At 34.9% G+C, this 24,571-nt stretch overlaps 1 protein-coding gene across 2 annotated transcripts in view; it reads right to left on the minus strand.

The window, feature by feature from the left end:
• Positions 1-7,992: 7,992 nt before the first annotated feature.
• The window catches only part of LOC148871544 (uncharacterized), a 36,841-nt gene continuing 20,262 nt past the window's right edge, over positions 7,993-24,571 (minus strand). For both annotated transcript variants that reach the window (XM_088971767.1, XM_088971766.1), the window contains 5 exons: positions 17,132-17,467; positions 17,007-17,053; positions 16,833-16,895; positions 8,432-8,564; positions 7,993-8,353 (listed from right to left, as the gene is read on the minus strand). In XM_088971767.1, coding sequence (XP_088827893.1) covers positions 8,337-8,353; positions 8,432-8,564; positions 16,833-16,895; positions 17,007-17,053; positions 17,132-17,467 — 596 coding nt within the window. In that variant the 3' untranslated portion in view covers positions 7,993-8,336. The remainder of the gene's footprint in view (positions 8,354-8,431; positions 8,565-16,832; positions 16,896-17,006; positions 17,054-17,131; positions 17,468-24,571) is intronic.

The raw sequence follows: 24,571 nt of genomic DNA on the forward strand, positions 1-24,571 counted from the left end.
GAATGGGGTTTAAGTTTTTGGAATTTTCACTAAACATAAATTACTCCTTAATCACTGAATTTCTTTGGGACAAATGTATACTTTGACAAAACACCATAATTAAGGCATTTAATATTGTAATTTTCAGGAATTTTCATCAGACATAAATTATCCCTTAACCACTAAGGGTCCATTTGGTTTGCAGCTGGAATCAGAATTGAAATTCTTCATAATCAGAATAAGAATGGTCTATTCCCATAGTCTGTTTGGTTTGGACAAGAATGGGAATGAAAATTGGAATCAATTGGAATGAGATTTCATTCGCAAGGGAGGGGCAAGGAATGGCCATTCTTTCAAATGGGAAAATGTCATTCCAGCAAGAATGGGAATGGAATTCCGATTCCGCACAACCAAACAGTTGGAATCGGAATAACCCATTCTGATTCCGATTCTAAACCCCTATTCCCATAAACCAAACAAGGCCTAATAAATCTTAGGGACAAATGTGTATTTTGACAAAACACAATAATTAAGACACTTATTGTAACGGTCATTGTTGAAAACGTATTCTCACCTTTACACACACCATTGAAAATGTAAATTTTTCTTCCATTCAAAGGGAACAAAATTTACAAACAAAAAAGTTAATTATAACTATATGATAGGAAATAATAATTAAAGGAACCAAATCTAAATTCAATAAGTTATGTATCATTATATCAATTTTTTTTTTTTTTTTGAGAATTTTCACTAAAACATGGCATCCCTTTTAAATTGCCTCTTTTAATTGAAATAAAATGGTTATTAAAAAGCAGTTCCAATCCAATGCAATTGGACTTCATATAGGATTTTTCCAAGTCCTATATTTAAGGTGTTAATTCCCGTTCTCTATGATCATAATCTTTATTTGTGGTATTTTGATTCTTTCTCACTAATAATTCGGATGGCAAGTAGTTAAATCATCAGATTAAACAAGTCAACCCATGGTGTCATAGTTAAATAATAAAAAAAAATTAAGAAACAATTGAAAAATATATAATTACAAAAAAAATAAATAAAGTAAAATTTTTTAGCACATTTCTAATATTACATATTTATCATGTATAAAAAATAAGTACAAAAAATAAGAATAATTATCTATTAATGATCAAAATGAAATACAAAAATTAAAAACACCCAAAAACAAAACCACACTCCAATTCAAGTGGTGAATTAATGGTTCAATCTTTGAGGTCAAATGGATAAAATAAAAAATTTTAAAAAAGATGAAAGCATAAAAAAGAAAGTTAAACTAACTCCTAAAGAAATGTTTGAATAAAAAAACAAGTATTCATCATGTCAAAAAAAAAAGTGTAATAATAAAGTTATTTTTTCAGTGATGTAAATAGAATAGAAAGTTAAACTAACTCATAAAGAAAACTATTTTCCACCTAAGTAGTGGTCAATGATCCATAGGGATCTACTTAGGCAAATCCAACTCGAACCTAAATTGATTTAGATTGCGATTTAAGACAAGTTAGGCTTGGATTTTCAGTCCTTGGATTGGGTGGACCTAAACGTTTGGCCTTTTCTATTTTCTGGGTTGAACTTGAAGCTAGACCTTATAGGTAGTTTGAACCCAAGCCAATTACACAAATATAATTATAAACATATTTGCATATATACAAATGTTATGCACACATAAATACATACATTTATTCCAAATTATAGTATGGGTTGATTTAGCAACACAAGCCTGGCCACTAGCCCAAAACCAACCTAAGTGCATAAAATTGTTTCACAATAATTAGGTAGCCCGTCCACAATATTAACAGCAAAATACCATATTTAATGAATTATTGAAATTATAATTGTTGTTATTTTTAATTACTATAAAATTGTTTTATAGTAATTAAAATAACAGTAATTATAACTTAATTATTATTGAGAATTACTTAAATTGTTAAGTATAAATATAATTGATAATTATAGTAATTATTATTGAAAATTATCATAATTTATGAAAATTTATGTTACTTAATTACTTCCCAAACTATTTGAAAAAATGTAATTTAATTGTAAACTACCATATTTAATGAATTATTTAAGTAAAACATTAGTAATTAAAGTAACAATGATTTAATAGTAAATTACTATTAAATTAGTGAATTTACCATAAATTTGTTAGGTAAATTACTGAATTATTTATGTAAAATATCAAAGTAATTAAAATAATTTTCACAATTATTTACTTAATTAGGTAAAATAATTTCACAGTAATTAAAATAGCAATAATTAAGCTCAACCAAGGCCCAACCCTTAGAATTGGACTTAAGGCCCGAGGTTGAAGTCAAGTCAGATCTGTCAAATAATGTGTCTATATGTGCATGTACGCCTGTATACAGTTCTCCTAGCCTCGAGTTGGGATAAAGTTGGGTTGGCCTCATGTTGCCCAAGGGCTAGGCCTAGGCCCAACCCCAAAAATTAAGAATTCTCAAACATTTAGTCCCACAACTAACACGAGGATCGAAAGTCCAAGCCCAACCCATATAAATTTATGGTCCGGGTCAGTTCGGATTCAGGCTGGCCTCACTCAAGTTGCACCCCGAGATATTGGTCCTTTTTGAGTTTAGACCCGTACTCATATATGGGTCCATTAGTTTCATGCCAATTAATCCATATGTTATAGTGTAAATGTTTTAACAAGCTTGTGCTTTAAGTTACCTATTTAATTAGGTAACTTATATATGTGATTAAGAAATCCTAACTTAGTTAAGTAGCATAATTATTAATTGTTATTACTAATAAAACTTTAAAGGTTATAATTTTAATTCATTTAAGTCATATTTAAAAATTACAAAATTTGCAAAAAATAATTCAAATTTTGTAATTTTTATTAATTGAAAATCCAATTGAATTACTAATATTATATAAAATTAATTTATAGGAGAATTAATTTTATAAATAAAATTATTTTTTCTATGAGAAATTTACTAATTTTTAAATTAACTTGTATTATTTTAAATTTGATTTAAAATAATTACATTAATAAAAATAAGTGTGATAAGTGATAGTTTTTTTTATTGAAGTTGGATATAACACATAAAATTCAAAACTAATCAAAAATGAAATTAATTTCTAGGTGGCAAGTCAATAGTTTAACCTTTCAGGTAATATGTGTCAACCCTTAATATATGATCTCATAAATAAATAAAAATTAAAAATATATAAAAATATGAAAATATAGAAACTTTACAGAAAACATTTAGACACATCTCTAATATTTTATATTAATTATTATAAAAATTAAATAAAATAAACAAAATTGTTTTTAATGATGGAAATAAAATGCAAAATTTAAAACTAACCCAAGTGAAATTGTTTTCCTATTTGGTGGTAGATCAACAATTGAATCTTTTAGGTCAAATGTGTCAACCTATGATGTCATAATTAAATAATAAAAACTAAAATAAGATAAAGCACAAAATATATAAGTTATATGAAAAACATTTGGGCATATCTAATATTTTATATTATTAAAGAAAAGGGAAGATATAAAGACCTCCCTTGAGTTTTTTGACAATCATAAAAACCTCCAGTGTTTTTACTTTTACAAAAACCTCCCCTATAATATTGAAAAGGCATACAATTACCTCCCTTCCATCATTTTATAAAAATACCAATTTTACCCCCATGTCTATCAATTCATGTATAATTTTACTAAAATGCTCCAAAAATACCGTTTTCTTCTTCCCCAACAACTATGTGTTTGGTATAGCTTCTATTTATTAAATAAACATTTGTACTTGATTTTTCATCAAAACCGAGAAAAAGTAGTTGATAAACATTTTCCTGGGATTTATTGACAACTAGACATTACTAAATGCCATTAAGCACCACATCAGCATAACAGTAAATAAACGCTTTTGCATTAAGGAAATCGTTAAAATAAAGGTTCTCCAACAATTGGTTTGCATGTAAATCAAGACAAATTTATGAATAAATATACATATGAAACAGCATGATGGGACAAATGCTGGTTCGACAATAACATGGCACCATTTATCAAATAAACAGAAGCCATACAAAAAACCATCAAAGTGAAAGCAGAGAATAAAATGTCTCTACATTGAAAAGTAAGCAATCGCTTGTCCTCCATCCCTCCATCATTACAGTGTTCAAATGGGTAGGAATTTGGTTGGATACCTACAGTATTTCGACCAATAAAATCATGGTAATCTGTCCACACAGAGGGCATGCATCCAAATATACATTACAACATTCTCTTAGACGGACTTCTCTCTCTAGTGAATATCCTATAATAGAGATGATTTTTTTGGTAGAAATTTCTGAGGTAATGCGTCTCTCTAAAATCATAGGCTAGGTGAGAAAGGGCACCTGATGATTATAACCTACCTTCTCTAATCGATGAAACAACAGCCCCTGGTGAAATAGGAATGTATAGAGGAGCAAACATCAGAAATTTACAAAAAAAAAGTTTGTACATGAATATGATACCTCCAAAGAAGGGTTCAAATTGGTATATATTGGAGTAACCAGCCTTGGAGGGATGGAGGACCATGGGTTTGGTTCTATTCGCTGCCTTCGATTCATGGTTATTGGGAAAGAAGATGAGCAGTAATTTTTCGGGATATTTTAGTAAATTTATACATGAATTGAAAGACATGAGGGAAAAATAAGTATTTTCAAAAATAAAATAAAACATTAAATCACCATTACCTGTCTCAGGAAATGATGAAAGGGAAGTAACTGTATATTTTTTCAGAAGTACAAGGAGGTTTTTGTTAAAGTGAAAACATAGAGGAAGTTTTTATGATTGTTAGAAAATGAACAGGATGTTTTTATATTTCACTCTAAAACTAGTAGGAGACCCGTGCGATGCACGGGAAAACCCAATGTCTAATTTTAAATATATTAAATAATTTATTTTCTTTTTAAATATATTACTTACAAAATTAAACTAATTTATCTTTTATTTTTCCTTTTCTAAAATTTTCCAATATAATACTAATTTATATTAATAACAGAAATAATTTTTGTAATTATTGCTTCAAATTACCGTTTTCCTTTGCCAATATAATACTAATTTATCTTTAATAATTTAAAATGAAAATCACACATTTTTTAAATAATTTTCCAAAATATATCAAATGTAATAAAATTTCCCAAATTACCAAAATATTCCAATAATTTTCAATAATTATTTACTACATTTTAAAGAAATTTTCCAAAATTACATTAATATATTTTTATTTTCTTCTCCACAGTTTTCCAAAATTATGATATTTTGTTTGCCAATTTGCAATCTCCACCAACTCTTTCCTGGAGCTATAATTGTTGACTTTATTTTTCAATTTTATAATTTTTAATTAATTTTAAATGAAATTTATAAAGAAATTATTTGTTGAAAATTTTGTATATTCATTGATTTCTAGTCATTTTTCTGGAAAATAACACAATTTAATTGTTTGTGTAATAAACTTAATTTTAAGAAATTGTAACTACAGTAAAATATTTATTTTAATGATTACTCTGTTTAATTATTACACCAAATTCAATAATAATTATTAGTGTCATAATTATTTTGAAAAAATAATTAATTTAACTACAGTAATAATTATTATTGGAATTACAGTTATTTCAAAATTACTGTAATTAAAGTATTTTGAAAATAACAAATTTTACCATAATAATTAATGTAACTTAATAATTATTATTACACTAATAATAAAATTACATTAATAAATTTCTGAAGATGTAAATTCCAATGATAATTATTACTGTAATTATTGTCAGCAATAAATTCCAATAATAATTATTGTTATAATTTTCCGTAAAATAATAATTTACACTAAAATTTCAAAGATAATTATTTCCGTAAAAGTTAATATTAAAAACAAATCTGTAATTAGAAATAAAATTTTCATCACAATAATTATTGTAATTGAATTATTACAATAAAATTCAATAAGATTTATTAGTTTAATAAAGTTATTTGGAAACAAACTGCAATTATTACACTAATAATTATTATTGGAATTTCTGTATTTCAAAATTACTGTAATTACAGTAATTTCAAATAACAGATTTTATTGTAATTTATAATTCTGTAGTTATTAATATTATTAAATAATTGATTTTTATGTAATTTAATAATTACATTATTGGAATTGATACAAAATGGAAAATTGTTAATTATGTAACAATAATCAGTGCTATTAGTTTCCATTATTTTAAATCAAGATTCACAGTTTTTTCTATTATTAATTTTTCAAAAATTATTAGATAATGGGAATTACTATTTGAGATTATGAAAAAAGGAATTAGTTAATCTACACTAACAATCATTTTAGTGTAATAATTATAATTACATTGATGATAATAAAATTTTCAATAATTATAAATTATGATAACATAATTAAAAATTTTCAATAATTACAACAATTTTCCATAATATTCCAAACAGTAAAAAATGTCATAAAATTCCAAAATTGCACTAGGTTATCTGTTATTTTCAATTAAAATTAATCAATAATTTTATGAAAATGTAATAATGAGAATTATACTATTTTTCTGATTAATCAATTATTAATTTTCAATAATTATTTATTGGTTGAATAATCAATAAATTTTCAATAATTTCAGTAATCTATTGAATAATCAATAAATTATCCATAATTTCCAAAAAAAAAAAAAAACTACACCAAACTATCTTTCGTTTTTGAATGAAACTAATCAATAATATATAATTATCTGAAATCATAATTATAATTTTTAGAATGTAATTATTTCAATATCTTTTACCAACAATCAATTACTATAATTTTTAGAAATTATTGATAAATATTAATAGTAATTTATTGATAAATTAATTATTTGTATTTATTTTCAGAAATTACTATTATTATTTTTATAAGAGAGGATAGGATTGGAAATAGAAAATCATGGAGGGGTAGGATTGGAAATATAAAACCAGGGTGTTGGAAGATTCATCCATTTCTTCTTTTTCATAAATGGGTAAGAAATAAAATAAAATACAAATTTAAAACCATCCCAAAAAGAGCTATTTTCCTGTTTGGTGGTGAGTCAAGAATTTAACTTTTTGGGTCAAATGTGTCAATCATTGATGTCATAATTAAATAATAAAAATTAAAAAATGTAAAAACATACAAAAGTATAAAAAAATTGTAGAAAACATTTGAACACATCCCAAATATCGTATATTCATCATAAAAAACAAAAACAAGTGTAACAAATAAGTATTTTTTATAGAGAAAATATATAAAAAAAATGTAGAAAATCTTGGAAACATATCATTTACTATATTATCATAAAAAATTGCCACAGACAAAGCATGTACACGCTTACTAGTAAAAAAAAATCTATAAAACTGAAAAGACATGGTATTGGAAGAGCTTTGACCAATCAAAACACCTTGTGAATTATAATGAATATCACCAGATTGTTCACCACTTTTATGATACCAGTTGATTAGCTGTAAGCTTATCATGTCTTTCTGTTATCATAGTCAAACCCTTAATATAAAGATCCATAAAGTGGTCTGGATTTTTTATTTGTTTACTTTTTATATATTAAAAAAAGCCAAAAATCCAGACCGCCTTATCATCTCCTCATAAGTCTTTAACTGATGAGTTTACATGTAGTTTAGAATAACTGAAGCAGAAGTGCACTGTTATAATAGGAGCAGAAGTGCAACAATTCTGCTGACTTTACATGTAGATTTCACGGGAGCTTAAGTGCAGTTTATAGAGTAACATATCTTAACTGTTGGCACAATGGTGAGTATCTCCAAGACCACCTTCATGATGATGATAAACAATGTAAAAGCTCAAGATCGTGGTTTGGATCTTGATCTGTTGACAGGCCAGGCTTCGCTCAGCCCTTGAACAGGTCTGTTTGGATCCAACCAGTTAAAAGTAGCCAACATTCTAATTCTGTAAGCTGAAGTCACAGAATGAAAAAAAAAAAACAAAAAACAAAAAAAGAATATCATTTGATATAACATGTCTATTTTGACTAAAATAGATGCATTCCATGTTTGCTTCCATGTCATCTTCCTTGTTGACTCCAAGGAATTATGATACAAAGGATCCATATCACCTTATTGCCTCAAGTCATAAAAGCCTTTCAACTGACAAGTTTTCATGTAATTTAGAAAACGATGTTTCTAAACAAGCTTTGAAATAACTAAAAATGATCCAAAGGAGTGAAGTGTAGTTGATAAAGTACCATATCAATGTTAGTACAAAGGTGTGAGGATCTCCAATATCACCTTCATGATGATAAACAATGTAAAATCTCAAGATCATGGTTCATACCCAAATAGTTGGAAGTAGTCAACCTTCTTCTGATTCTGCATATTAAAACTCAAAGAATGAAACAAGAATAGCACTTGATGTAACATATCTATTTGCTTAAAAAAGAAACATACCATGTATTGCTCCCATCTTATCTTCCTTGTAGACTCCAAGGGGTGAACCATGGATAGAAAGAAGCATCTCACCATTCTTTGGTAATCTTCGAGTTTTAGGTGTCATTCCAACAGATAGCCTCTGGGTGCTGACCTGTGATTACAGTTAGGAACCACTAAGCCACTCCATACACCTTAAATGGTATATAGGATCAAAAAGAGCATCAAGGAAATACATTACACAGAAACAATAATATCAAGAAAAGTATGGATCCAGAATACTTGGTTCACATACCAAGGCCTCCATGAGCCAATAGTATAATAAGACCAAACTACTTAACAAAAGCAACAATTATTGTTAAAAATGAAAAGTACCAGACAGATGCAGAGTCACAATTGACCAAAGCTTCTTGGCTTCTTTTGTTCCTCGTTTACTAGTGTAAAATCTTAATTATCTCCTTCATTTGGGTAAATTACTTAAGTCTCCCCTATGTTTGACAAATGCTTTAACCCCCCCCCCCTACTTCGACCTCTGCAAATTTCTTCCTTGACATTTCCAATATTTTTTTTTTGATAGATAACAGAAACTTTTATTAATAAAAAGATTAAAAAGGAGGATATAATGGCAGGGAGGGGTAAAATCTCTTAACCCTCCCTAAAAGTTTACTTCATATTACAAAGGTGCCCAGAAAAGAAAAGCTCTTCCCACCCCTTGCTTAGCCAAAGAATCTGCCAGGAAATTGGCACACCTTTTAGTCCACTAAACTGGACTTCCATATTTTGGGTCAAATGTTTAATTTTCCAATAAATTATACAAACCCCTTCAGTTAGTTTGAAATCAACAACTTAACAGAAAATGATAATGTCATCCTTTTAAAAATTTGAAAATTCCCAGTTTGACCATGTATGACACCATTGGAGTTTCCATTGGCAAAATACCCCCACAAGGTTCTTCTACATATTTCAAGAAATTAGGACAAGAGCCTTTTGGGGGTTATTTGGTCAATAGAACTCCAATATTCATTCATGGGCAAACTGGGGATTTTAAAGTGTTCAAAAACATGACATCATCGTTTTCGGTTAAGTTCTTATAGTCACTCAAACGGATCTGTTTGTATAATTTCTCTAAAATGTCAACGGAGAAATTTGCAGATTGTCAAAGTAAAGGGGAGGTTAAAGCATTTGTTAGAAAACACAGAGAAGGTTTACTTAATTTACCCCTTCATTTTTTTTTCCTCTTACATCATAATTATTTTCAGTTAAGTTCTTATCGTCAATCTAACAGATCTGTTTGTATAATTTCTCTAAAATGAACTTATCAAAACAAAATCTCTAAAATGTCAAGGGAGAAATTTGCAGATTGTCAAAGTACATGGGAGGTTAAAGCATTTGTTAGAAAACACAGTGAAGGTTTAATTAATTTACCCCCTCATTCTTTTCCTCTTACATATTACACATTGCAGAGAGACTTAAGGGGTGGGAACAGAGTAGGGTGCATGCGAGGTCCATTGACCTTACCACGGAAAGCATGCAGTTACAAAGATTTAGTTGAAAAACAGCCCACTTGATGTATGGAACTGTTTGAGATTAGATGCAAACCAGAAAATGAACAAACAAGAGAGGAAGAGAAGAGAGAGCTGGCGGCAATGAGTGTTAGAGAGTAAGAGGTTCGAACATAACCCCTCTCTAACACTCTAAACATCTTATTAATAAGTTAATCTTTGACAAATTACAGAGAGGCCCTTGAGTGAGCAGGAAAATACAAAAAAACAGAATATTACAGAGTATGGGCCTAGAATAAGGCCCACAACAGAGAGAAACATAACATAACCTGAAATGACAGTCTATGGGCCATTCGGCCCATCTTCTCTACACTCCCCCTCAAGCTGAGCATAGATGTTAATCATGCCCAGCTTGCCAGTGTCATGTTGAAGCCTTGCCTTGGAAATGCCCTTGGTGAGAAAATCAGCCAGTTGTCCTTCAGAAGTAATGAATGGAAGACACACTTCACCGGAGGAGACTCTTTCACGAATAAAGTGTCTATCAACCTCAATATGTTTGGTTCTATCATGTTGTACCGGGTTGTGAGCAATGTTGATGGCAGCCTGATTATCACAGTACAACATCATGGGTTTGTCATGATCTACCCCAAGTTCTTCCATTAAGGACCTTAGCCACAATAATTCCGAGACTCCATGTGCCATGGCTCTATATTCTGCTTCTGCGGAGGATCGAGCCACAACTGTTTGTTTCTTACTCCTCCAAGAGACAACATTACCAGCCACCAGACTGCAATACCCTAAAGTAGATCTTCTATCATCAATATTTCCAGCCCAATCAGCATCAGTATAGGCTTCAAGTTTCAGATGACCATGTTTGGCAAATAGAATTCCTTTTCCTGGAGAGCCTTTCAGATAGCACAAAATCCGTTCTGCTGCTGCCATATGGGTATCTCTAGGAGCATGCATGAACTGGCTAATGCAACTGACAGCATACGCGATATCTGGCCTAGTCATGCACAGGTACAAAAGCTTCCCAAAAAGTCTCTGAAAGACCCCTTTGTCTTCCAACAAAGTTCCATCCGAAGCTGAAAGTTTGTGACTCATATCAATAGGAGTTGCAGCTGGTCTTGCACCCAATTTTCCAGTTTCAGACAACAAATCAATGACATATTTCCTCTGGGAAATAAGAATCCCATCCCTGAATCTGGCAACTTCTATGCCAAGGAAATATCTCAACTCTCCCAGATCCTTAATCTCAAATTCTGTACGGAGGAAAGACTTAAGGCCCAGAATGCCAAAGGCATCATCACCAGTCACTATAATGTCATCAACATACACAATGAGATACACTGCTAGAAACCCACTTTTCTTCACAAAAAGAGTATGATCTGACTGTGTCTGAACATAGCCGAATTTAACAAGTGCAGCTCTAAATCTCTCAAACCAGGCTCTAGGAGATTGTTTGAGGCCATAAAGAGATTTCTTCAGTTTACATACCTTTCCTTGCATATCTTTCCCATACATTCCTGGAGGAAGACACATGTAGACCTCCTCATGTAAGTCACCATTCAGAAATGCATTCTTTACATCTAACTGATAGAGAGGCCAATCAAAGTGAGCTGCCAGAGATAAAAGAACCCTCACAGATGTCATCTTAGCAACAGGGGCAAAAGTCTCCAGATAGTCAATCCCATATGTCTGTGTGTAGCCCTTTGCAACAAGTCTGGCCTTGTACCTCTCAATAGTCCCATCTGCCCTGTATTTAATGGTAAAAACCCACTTGCATCCAACTGGATCCTTCCCTTCAGGCAAATCCACCACCTCCCAAGTACCATTTTCATGTAGAGCATCCATTTCACCCTGCATGGCATCTCTCCATTCTGGAATCCCAAGAGCTTCTGATACAGACCTAGGAATGGGGTTAGAAGCAACTGAAGAGAGGTAGGCACAATATGAAGGGGAAAGTAGGTCATAAGAAAGGTGTTTGGAAATGCAGTGTGCAGTACACTTCCGCTTTCCTTTCCTAACAGCAATGGGGACATCAAGATCTGGGAAGGGGGATTCCAAGGGAGCTGAAGCAATACCTATTATCTCATCTGTGATTGGGAGGGTATGAGCCTCATCTGTTGTAAGGGAAACCACTTGCTCATTCCTGGATCTCTGCCTTTGATACACTTTGGGATTATGGGTAGGACGAGGAGGTAAAGAAATAGGAGCACTAGGACAAGAGGAATGAAGTGGCTGATCCTCCTTTGATTCATTTTGTGAGGATACAGATTTGTCAAGAGACTGAACTGGGACAGGAAGGGGAAGAGCAAAAACTTGTGACAGACTCTCCCCCTGTTGATAATGTCCTTCCTGAGAGGAACCATAAAAAGGAGAAAGTTCATCAAAGGTAACATCCATAGAGACATGTCTGGTGCCAGTCTTTGGATCAAAACAACAATAACCCTTTTGTGTGGGAGAGTAACCGAGGAAGATGCATTTGTGGGCTTTTGGTTCAAACTTGTGTCTCTGCACACTTGGAATGTGAACATAACAGGCACAACCAAACACACGAAGAGGAATTGGGAAGAGATCCTTATCTGGATGAAGAAGACTGAAGGGGGATTTAAACCCTAAAACCCTGGATGGCATACGGTTTATGAGATAGGTAGCAGTAAGTACAGCATCACCCCAAAATCTTGTGGGGACATGTGAGGCAAATAAAAGGCTCCTTGCAAATTCAACAATATGTCTATTTTTTCTCTCAGCAACTCCATTTTGTTCAGGGGTTCTAACACAGGAGCTTTGGTGAATAACCCCCATGTCAGAGAGATACAAGGATAAGCTCTTCTCAAAATACTCTTTTGCATTGTCAAATCTGAAAACCTTAATTCTGGTACCAAATTGAGTCAAAACAAGCTCATGAAATTGCCTCACAAGTCTCGGGACTTCATCTCGGGATTTCATTAAGTATATCCAAGTGAATCTAGAAAAGTCATCAATGAACAGGATAAAGTATTTGTAGCCCCCCATAGAGGATAAGTGGTAAGGCCCCCACACATCAGTGTACAATATGAAAAAGAAAAGAGGATCTTTTATTGCTCACAGGATAATTTTTTCTACAATGCTTTGACAACTGACATGACTTACAATTGAGACTGGACACACTGACTCCCTTAAACAGTTTGGGAAGCAAATGACTTAAAGCAGAAAAAGATAAATGACCCAACCGACAATGACTCAACATGATCAAAGCATTGGCCAGGGGTGTCGAGCAAGTATATTCCATTCGCTTCATGGCCACTCCCAATCACCTTCCGAGACTTCAGGTCCTGAAACACACAGTGAGAAGGGAAAAAAGTTACACAACAATTCAATGACTTGGTCAAGCTACTTACAGATAACAAGTTGGTATTTAACTTAGGTACATGAAGAGTGGAAGATAAAAGTAAAGAGTCTGTAGGCTTGACAGTTCCCTTGCCAGAAATGGGGGCAAGAGAACCATCAGCTAAGGTGATTTTGTCACGACCAGGAAGCAAATGATATGACACAAACAAAGTGGAAAGGCTGGTCATGTGATCAGAAGCACCTGAGTCAATGATCCAAGGGGTCTTGGGATTACCTGAGGTAGATGCATGGTTAGCAGAAGCCCTTATACCCGAGTGAGCAAATGCAGAGGTGGCTGGACTTCCAGAAGGGTTGGATGATGAAGTTACACCTTCAAGCTGGCTGATCATCCTTCCAAACTTCTCATAATCAGCTTTCATGGCTGCCAATTGTGCACTTGCAGACTCAAACTCTGTATCTGTACTTGTGGTTGTATGTGCACTTCCTGTCTTTCTACTGTCATTCTTCTTCTGGAATCGGATAGGGACAAGACTGGGATGCAATTTCCAGCACTTGTCCTTAGTGTGTTTCGGCTTCTTGCAATATTCACACACCACCTCCTTCTTTCCTGTGCCACTGGGGGCTTCTGTAACCCCTTTGGGTTTGATTCCCATATTTGCAAAATGATCATTGATACTGACCCCTTGAACCTGCACTTGCCTCCTGCTTTCTTCACTGCTGACCAAAGCATATGCTTGAGACAATGAAACATCTTCCTTGGACAAGATGTTTTGCTTTGTAATGTCATATTCAGAATTCAGCCCCGTCAAGAACTCAAAGACCCTATTCCTTTCAACCAATTTCCTATATGTTTCAGCATCCTTAGGGGTATCCCATGTCACGGCCTCTATCAAATCAATCTCTTGCCATATAGATTTTAGGGCTGAGAAGTATGCTGCAAGTGACTTCTCCCCCTGTCTTAGATTCTTCACATCACTTCTCAGTTTGTAAGCTCTGGCAACATTCAACTTCTGTGAGTAAGTTTCTGCAACACTATCCCAGATTTCTTTAGTCGAGTTCATCCACAGATAATGCTGACTAATCTGTGGCTGCATTGAGTTCACAAGCCACCCAATCACTGTGTAGTTTTCTTGTACCCATCTCTCATAAGATGGATCATCCTCTGGAGGAGCTTTCTTGCTCCCATAAATAAAACCCCATTTTCCTTTGCTACAAATGTGGATTTTCACTGATTGTGACCAAGCCAAGTAGTTGGTCCCATCAAGCTTAACTATAATTACAGCCAGCATAGAATCAGTTGGGGTTCCCAAAATCTGTCCATATTCAGCAGCATTCTTGTTTTCAAGGCTTGAGAAATCCATCATGTAAAGGCTCCAATTAGGATTTTTAATAGGTTTCTCAAGGTACTGGGGTCTTGATGAGTTTAGTTTGAGCTGAATAGGCAACAACAACTACCTCACAGAATCAGTTCAGACTTGATAACTGTGACAGTCCAGTTCGGTGGTAGTTTTTTTCTTTACTGTTTCACCCTTTAAAGGACACCCAACAAACCTCCAATCACAAGGTATTTCAGGTTCTCAACAGCCGTTGTCCCAAAGAGAAGAAAACAGGGCCACAGTCCTTAAGAGACCTTTCGTCGAACACTCAGTGTGCAGTAGTTAACAGCCTACTGTTAACTAGAAGAAACCACTTCAAGGTGTTCAGTATAGGTCCAAGAAGAGGCTGGGATGAAGATGAGACTAGTGCCACTTAGTTTTAGATCAGTTTCAGCAGCTCGGCAGTCCAATAATCAGCCGAATAGCACTTCCAAAGCAACCCAGAAAAACAGTCCAGCAACAGTGGGCCGAATGTATGTGGGCTTTGAATGCTTTAATAGTCCTCCCAAACAACAAAAAATAACTCAGCAAAGGACTGAGAAAAGACTTACAGCAAGAGAGTCTCTGGTTTGAACTATAAACCAAGTCGAACACTTGTTCTCTGAGATAACTTCGAAAGTCCTTTTCTCTGATTTCAAATCAGGCCAAACAACTTGCTCTCTGATTCTTCCTGGTCACCGAACCCTTCTCCAAGTGTATAGAAACTTGGGCACCCTCCAATGACCTCCAAGAACCAAGCGGATGACTGTAAACTTTCAGCCCTAGAACCTCCTCATGTAGTTGGCTGAACTAGAACCACATGAGGGACACGCCAAGCAATGGCCCGCTCTAATACCAAGTTGAAAAACAGCCCACTTGATGTATGGAACTGTTTGAGATTAGATGCAAACCAGAAAATGAACAAACAAGAGAGGAAGAGAAGAGAGAGCTGGCGGCAATGAGTGTTAGAGAGTAAGAGGTTCGAACATAACCCCTCTCTAACACTCTAAACATCTTATTAATAAGTTAATCTTTGACAAATTACAGAGAGGCCCTTGAGTGAGCAGGAAAATACAAAAAAACAGAATATTACAGAGTATGGGCCCAGAATAAGGCCCACAACAGAGAGAAACATAACATAACCTGAAATGACAGTCTATGGCCATTTGGCCCATCTTCTCTACAGATTTGACCATATGTTTCCACATACCTCATTATAGTTTCTTGTTACTCATTCTGTATGCTCACTTATCAAAATACATTTTTCTTTTAGATTTTTACATGATAGATTTGAAAATTACCAAGATTTTTCTTATTTAATCAGTATCAGAACAAAGAAATTTTATTTACGTAATATAATAGTAGAGTTATCTTAAAGCAATTAGAGGGGCAATAAGAATTAAGTTGGTTTAATGGTATCACTGCTGATAAAAGCCACAAATGCTTGGTACACCAGGTGACCATTTGTTACCCTGCCAGCATATTTGGTGCCTTCCAGTTCCTTCAAAAAATGCACCACTGAATGGACCCTTTAAGAAAGTGCCTCACCTCATCATTGGCATCCTCATTAGAAAGGAGATGAAAAATAGAAACACGGCATGCATATATGATAAAAAACTCACAAAGACAACAAACCACTAAACTCTGCACTTCTAGAACTCGTATACCTTTTCATCATATTCATACTTTCTGATTACTTTTTGAAGTAGGTGGAGCTTCCTGTTCTATATTCTCAAGAAAGTTTGATGTTGCCAATTTTCCATATGAAGAGCCATAGCAAGAAAGATAAATGTAACTTCAACAACCAACAAAGATCTAAAGAGAGATTATCTAAGTAAAATTTTGTTAATTTTTTTGTTATGATTTATTTATATTCATTTATGATAAATTTTTTTCCAAAGCTACATGGATTCCCCATTTTATAGAAGCTTTTGTACACCTTATGTTATACCCTCTTTCTTTTTATTCTTGAATAGTGTTGAAAATTTATGTTACTTTTTGAAATAATTGTACAATAGTTTATCTTCAAATAATAAGAATAATAGAAAGACTTCGTTTGTTGGGGTCGGCACATCAGATGAACAGTGTTTTTCTAGTGATTCCGGAATTGATAAATGTACTAATATCTAGGTAAGTAACAAAGTATAACCTATAAGCCATGAAGATATGGAACACCACTGAGACCAATATTGGATGAAACATTGTATGATCATTGATCAAGAATATACTTACTCCAGGAGTTTGGAAAGCATCTTGCAAGCCAAGCATCTGCGTTTCTGATGGTTCCTCCAAAACCTAGAAAAGGGAAAGATCAGAATGGAAGAAGCTGAAAGAAGAGAAGGGAAGAACGGAACTCTTTTTGAGGTTCAAAAGTTGCCACAATAACAAAAACGTGGAGTTACATACCAAATCAGGGATCTGCAGGTTTGCAGCACCTACAAGGCTTGTTTTCACTGCCAAGAAATCAAATGCAGCTCCTGTTAAAATACAACTAGGATATGAAATTTATGCAGCCTAGTAAGTAAATTTACCTGATTTACTAGAAAATTCAAAACCACCAAGTGCTGGCATTGCACTGGTGCAAGCAGGGTATGCTATGGACATCAGATGTAGAAAAGATGCATGTATATTACTATCATCAGCATGACTAATGGATAAATGACCATCTTTATCCTTCCATCTCACTTCAAATTGCCCTTTTTCATTTCTTACTACTGACAGATTAGGCAAAGTTTCCTTGAAAAATTGTAGTGCAGGGGTTTGCATCTGTTCCTTATTAAAATTTGAGCGAAGCAACCGCAAGCCAGTTAGCAGATGTTCAATCTCCACATCACGAATAGCCCTGGTAGCTGCAATTCTCCGTTCGACTGTATGCAGGAAACAATATTTAGCACTTCCAGATCTTCTAAAGAGAATGAATATGGAATAAAGAATGGTATCTATAACAGAAAGACAAGATTTCATCAATTTCTTATTACTAAATTATATTTACAAACTGCTTATGAAAAGAACATTTAGGATAGCCCTGCATTCAACACATGCCATCAAAACAATTTCAATCAACAAGCTTTCTTACAAATGCAATATTCAGAACATCTAAGCTACTAAAGATATATTAATATTTTTTTATGAACTCCAAAAAATATTAATATATATGTTAAAATAAAAAAAATTCATGTATTTTCAAATCATACAACTGAATTCAACTAAGCCTTGTCCCACCTATATGGGCTGAAATCTTGTTCAATCATTCCACTTAATTTTGTAGCTATTTGCATAACTGCACTTTGGGAATGACTAGTTCTCTTTAGGCATAAATGAGTGTCTTTCCATCAAATGAATATCAAAAAATTATGAAAACATTTTCAAAACCCAATATCATAAACATACTATATAATTTGCAAATCATGTTCACAAACCATTTTCTCAATCATCTGTTAGCAAATTTTTTATATTTATCTAATTGAAGATCCACCAAAATATTCTGCCAAACTTTTCAAGGGGTAGATCCCTTGGACCTTTCAACATGACAACCAACCTCCATCCATTCTTTGAATGACCCCACATGCCCATGTATGTCCCTCAATTTGGCATCACTGGTCAAAAATATCAAACCCACCCAAGTCCTAGATAAAACTATATAACATTAACTTCTTTTCTGTAAACCATCATCATAATCTAAGTGTTATCCCAACTATATGGTGTTTCCAACATGAACCCTGTTTTGTCATTCCGTTCAGTTCAGTGCCATTCTTTACCCATCTCAGTCCAAATCAATGCAAGAACCCTTACTTATGTAAAGAAAGAAGATGAGAAAAAAAAACACTGTAAATCAACAAAATAAAAGCCATATAAACCAAATCCAGTAGGAAACTAAGAGATTCTACAATAGAATAATAAAGGAAGAAGATGAGAGGAAAAAAAAACAGTTCTAAAGAGAATTGCCTAGGAGTTTATAAATCCTTTGCTAAATAAGATCATTGTATAATAAAAGATAAAAGAACAATAAACTTGCCCACTTCTCAACACTCCCCCTCAAGCTAAGCATAAAGATCAACCATCCCCAACTTGCTTACATAGTGGTCATGCTTTGTCTTTTAGACAACTTTAGTGAATACATAAGCCAACAGTCCATCAGTGCCAACATATAGAAGACATACTTCTCCAAAAGTCACCAATTCGCTGATAAAGTGCTTGTCAATCTCAACATGCTTAAGTTTTGTCATTTTATACTACATTATGGGTTATGTTTATGGCTGCCTAATTGTCACAAATACATCATCATGGCCTTAACATATATAGTTCCCAACTCCTCCAACAAAGATCAAATCCACAGCATCTCTAAAATACCATGTGCCATTACTTGATATTCTACTTCAACAATATAGCAAGTAACATTGTTTCTCTCCTCCAAAAAATAAGATTTTTTTTATGAATAAGTATAATTTATTAAATCAGAAATATTCTACTTCAACTACCAAGTGCTGAACTCCTAATTGTTCTGCAATTTGAATACCTTGAACCGCCGCTAATATCTCAGCTCTATTGGAGTCTCCTATTCCCACGGGGCCTGAAAATAATGCTAATATTTTGCTTTCATTATCTCTCAGCACCCCTCCTATCCCCGATGGGCCTGGGTTTCCTTGGCTATTTCCATCAAAATTTAGCTTTACCCATCCTTCAGGTGGAGGCATCCACATTACAGATTTCCTGTCCCTCCTTGCATGGCTGTTAGCCACCACTATCCAATTTCTCCAAAAATCATCAAAGGAGAATGTATGAAATAAGTCCATAGTTCATAACCAATGGATGGCCCTAGTTAAGATACATTCCTCAACAGCTTGAGAGCTTCTTTCCTCCTTAAAAACCCTTGCATTCCTTTCTTCCTAGATTGTCCACAAGGCGGCTGCTCTAATACATCTCCACATTATTTTTCCTTTTTTTGTAGGCCACACAAAAAAGGAAGGATCGAACAGCTGACTTAAATCTGTGGTCAGATTCCACCTGCACCCAAACAAAGAGAAAATCCAACTCCAAATAGCACTAGAAAAGGAACAAGATACAAGTAAGTGAGAGCAATCCTCACCACTAGCCCTGCAAAGTACACACCAGTTAAGGAACAAACACAAAGAAGGCCTTTTCCTCTACAAGCAGTCCAAGGTATTAATCTTTCTATGAAACACCTCCCAGCAGAAAATAAAAACTTTAGGTGGAACCGGTTTAGGCCAAATCTCCTTGGTTGGAAAGCCCCACTATCCTTGGGAAGAGAAAAGGAATTTAAAATAGGAAGCACAGGTAAAGTAACCTTTTGGGTGAGGGGCCATAATCTCACATCCAAACTAAGAGGGTCCAAAAAGACACGGCCAAGAAGGAATAACAGATCTGAAACACTGTTAAGTTCATCATCCCTCAAGCCTCTCCGAAAGCCAAAGTCCCAACTTAAAGAGGGGGGTGAAACAGGAGAAGGGAGAAAATGAGAGAACTTTTTCCTTGTAAAGGAAAATAGAATAAAGAGACGGAAATTGGTCCTTAAGGGCAACACTACCCACCCAAATGTCTTCCCAAAATAAAATAAAGGTACCAAAATTGACATCATATCTGACAAAGTTGAGAAACTAAGGGAGGATACTCTGGATTGCTTTCCACGGGGAAGCCAACGTAGCTTGATGTGATACACCCGCATCCCATCCATTTTCTAGTCTACCATGTATGCTAGCTATCACTTCGTGCCACAACCTCTCCCTTTCTCTAGGCCATCTCCACAACCACTTTCCTAAGAGAGCTTTATTCTTGAGAGTTAACCTTCCTAGTCCCAAACCACCTTCCTCTTTACTTCTACAAACTATTTCTCAGTTAATTAGGTGGTCTTTCTTTTCCTCCCTTGGCTCCCAAAGGAAATTTCTCATTAATCTCTCCAACTTCTTAGCTTCCATATTAGGAATCCTAAACATGGAGAGGAAATAGACCGGTAGGTTTTCTAGGGTAGCTCTCAATAAAGTCACTCGACCCCCTATAGAGATATAGCTCTTTTTTTTAAGAAGTTAGTATTTTCTCAAACTTTTCCAACACTGGGGTCCAGAAGCTACTCTCTTTTGGGTTAGCCCCTAGAGGGAGACCTAAGTACTGCAATGGCCAAATAGCGACGGAACAACCTAAACAATCAGCCATATATTGGATAATCCCCTCATTCATGTTAACACCTACCACACAACTCTTCTCCAGGTCTATTCTCAAATTTATACCTCCTCAAAGTGTTGTATTAATGCTCTGAGATTCCTCACTTTTTGTCTGTCACCCCCTTCACAGAATATTATGATATCATCAGCAAACTGTAGGTGGATTACCCTAATATTGTTCCTTCCTATCTTCTAGCAACTCACTTCCTCTTCCCTATCTGCCTTAGAGATTAATCTACTGAAGACATTTGCAACTAATGTGAAAGGAAATGGGAAGAGTGAGTCACCTTGTCTAAGGCCTCTACAAGTAAGGAAAAAATCTTTGACCACCCCATTCACCAAGACTGAATAATGACAGGAGCTAATACAACCCTTTACCCAATTGCACCATCTATCTCCAAAACCACAGCACCCAAGGACCTCTAGTAAAAAACTCCAATCCACAAGATCATAAGCCTTCTCTAAGTCTAACTTACATGCAAAACCTTGATTCCCCGACTTTCTCATGTCCTCCACGCACTCATTTGCTATTAGGATATGATTTGTTATTTGTTGTCCCTACATGAAGGCACCTTGTGCTTGACTAATGATGAAGGGTAGTACTACTCGAATTCTTAATGACAACACTTTAGCCAGAATTTTATAGATGCTTGTAACCAGACTAATCGGCCTGTACTCCTTAGGGTCCTTCACATCTATCTTTTTTGGGATTAGGACTAAGGAAGTGGCATTCACTCCAAGGCTCACCCTTTTTTTGTCTGCAAACTCCTAAAACACCCCAATAAGATCTTCTTTTACCACATCCCAACAGTCCTGATAAAAAGCCATTGTGAAGCCATTTTGGCCAGGTGCTTTGCGTCTATCTATTGAGAATATCGCCTGTCTAATCTCTTCTTCACTGAAATCCCTCTCTAACCAATTTACTTGTTCTTTAGATAACCTATTCCACTCCAAATCATCCAATATTGACCTATTATTCAATGGTTTTCTATAGATTGATTTAAAGTGATCCACAAACATTCTTGTTATCTCATCTTGATTTGCGACTTCCTCCCCATTTACCTCTAACTTGGCCACAAAATTTTTCCTTCTCCTCCCATTAGACAACGCATGGAAGAATTTTGTATTTCCATCCCCTTCCTTGACCCATCTATGCCTTGACTTTTGCCTCTAGGAAATTTCCTGTCTCAGAAAAACCTCTTCCAAATCCTTCTTTAAATTTCTTCTCAAAATCCTTTCTTGTTCACTCATTATCCTTTGGGCTTCTTTGGAATCTAATTCTTCAATCCTAGACACCAAATTACCTTTTTGCTCCTCTATCCTCCCAAAGTGTTCCCTATTCCATTCCTTGATTTTGGATCTCAACCTTTTCAGCTTTTTGTGGAATCTCACTCCCTTCCACTTCACCCCTCTTACCTCTTCTCTCCACCACTCCCCAATCAGGTGCACAAAATCCGGGTGAGTCAACCACATATTCTCAAATCTAAACAGTTGTGAACCAAGGGCTAGTGTTTCAAGGCTTAACTGGATAAGGCAGTGATTAGAAATGACTGGATATGGCTCTAGCCATCGGGTTCCTCCAATGGTTCTCCCACTCTTCATTAAAGAGGAATTTGTCTAATTTCGAGCAAAGACGGTTTTCTTGGAAATTAGACCAAGTAAAATTGGCTTGTGAGAGGGGTAACTCCTTTAACCCACAAATATTAATGAATTCATTAAACTTTCTCATACCGGTTATGACTGTTCTTTGGGGATTATTTGATTCATTACAAAATCTAATTACATTGAAATCCCCCCCCCCCAAGACACCAAGGGCCCTCCCATAAACCTCGAATGCCATGCAACTCTTCCCACATCTCATTCCTCTCTCTATATGTATTGGGCCCATAGACATTGGTTAGAACCCAGGTAAAGCTATCCCCCCACATTCCTCACCTTTAAGGACACTGAATATCTCCCTATTAGCTCCATTGATTCTACTGCATCCTCCCTCCATAATGTTACTAAACATCCAGACGTTCCCCAAGAAGGAGCTGAAGTCCAACAAACTCCTCTTGATTTCGACACACTTCTGACCCAACTTCTATCCAATTCTGCTAATTTGGTTTCTTGTATCAACACTATATCCGGTTTCTCTCTTCTTAGTAAGTCTTTAGTTGCCCTTCTCTTTCTTTCACTTCCCAATCCTCTCACATTCCAGCTGATGATCTTCATTGAGCACTCCTTTCAGACACCCTTCCCAAGAGACTCCACCTTACAACAGAATCCTTTTTCTCTCCCTCTCCCACTGAATTCAATATCACCCTCAATATCTAAGATTAACCTTTCCACTTCTGATCTTTTCTTTTCCTTTTATTATTCCCCTCATTCTTCCTAGATAATGCATTAGCTTCAGCCACCTCTCCCTCCAAGTTGGAGCTTTTGTAGTATTCCTTCTCTTGAGAAATAGCTGCTCTCTCCCTTTGATCTAATTCCTCCTCCTCTTCCTTCTCCTTATACTCCTCCAACAAAGCGCAAATCATTTCCCATATTCTCTCCAATTCCTCCTCCTGTCTCTCTCTGGGTTTCCCATCTTATTTCCTCCAAGAAATAAGATTACCAACCACAAGAGTACAATAGCTTAAGTAAACCTCCTATAATCTATAGATCCATCCCAATCTGCGTGTATAAAACATTGTATCTTCAATATGCCCATAATCCAAGAATAAAATACCCCAGCATCTCTTTCAAGTATGCCAGAATCTTCTCAAATGCAACTAGATTGGATATGCTTGAATTGCCTGGTAGTACCCCAGCTAATTCTCAAGAGAGTTGTTGTAGTAGTTGTCCATTCAGTAGCCTTGATATGCTTGAATTGCCTGGTATACGTACATGGATTTAACCCCTATGGAGATTGCAATGAAGACACTCAAGTAAGTGACCACAGTGCACTCACATTGTAATCGGAAACCCAAGTTTCCACACTTAAATAACAAAGGAATTATGTCGAAGAACACCTAGTTACAACTGGCATAGCCTGAAAATCTCTACAATGCAGTCCCAATCAAAGTCTTAAATCACAACAAATAGACACACTCACGATGAAATGTACTGAACAATTATCTCAACACAAAAGTCCATGCAGTTCAGCACAACATTGTGGCAGTTATTGCGTTGTAATGATACATTACCAAGGTACTGAAGGCAATAGTCTAACATACAAAAGATCTACGAAGACAAACCAAAACATTAATGTTTCAACCAAAACGTTAAGGCATGAAAGGCTTTTAGAAACAGGGTTGTAGCTGAACTTGTGCTAACATGCAGATCCCGAGGAGAAGGGTAGAAACCCATACCGGCCCATATCAGCCCAACGTTCAAAGTATCAACACGTATCGGCCCATATAGGTCAATACGTATCATGTTGATGGCTTCCCGATACGCCCCTCCAGGGGTTGTATTGGGTCAGACCATGGTTCAAAGGGTAGTCGGGCCTTAAACTGACCCCTCTGAATCGGTTTTGAAAATAAAACTTTAAAAAAAAAAGTACCGATACAGGCCAATACGCCCTATTGGTGTATCGGCCTGTGTCGATACTTTGAACTTGATTGATACATATCGGGCCGTACCGGGAGCTTCTCAATACACCCCTACAAGGGGTGCTTTGGGGTTTCGACCAATTCATGGGGTGGACAGACCTTAAACCAGCCCCTCCGAACCATATTTGAAAAAAAAAAACTAAAAAAATAAAAAAATGCTATTGATACTGCCTAATACTTACCAGTGTATCAGGCGTATAGATATTTTGAACCTTGC

Source organism: Nelumbo lutea, chromosome 2 (genome assembly GCF_056320005.1).
Source record: "Nelumbo lutea isolate HS-2025 chromosome 2, American lotus-T2T, whole genome shotgun sequence".
NCBI classification, from domain to species: domain Eukaryota; kingdom Viridiplantae; phylum Streptophyta; class Magnoliopsida; order Proteales; family Nelumbonaceae; genus Nelumbo; species Nelumbo lutea.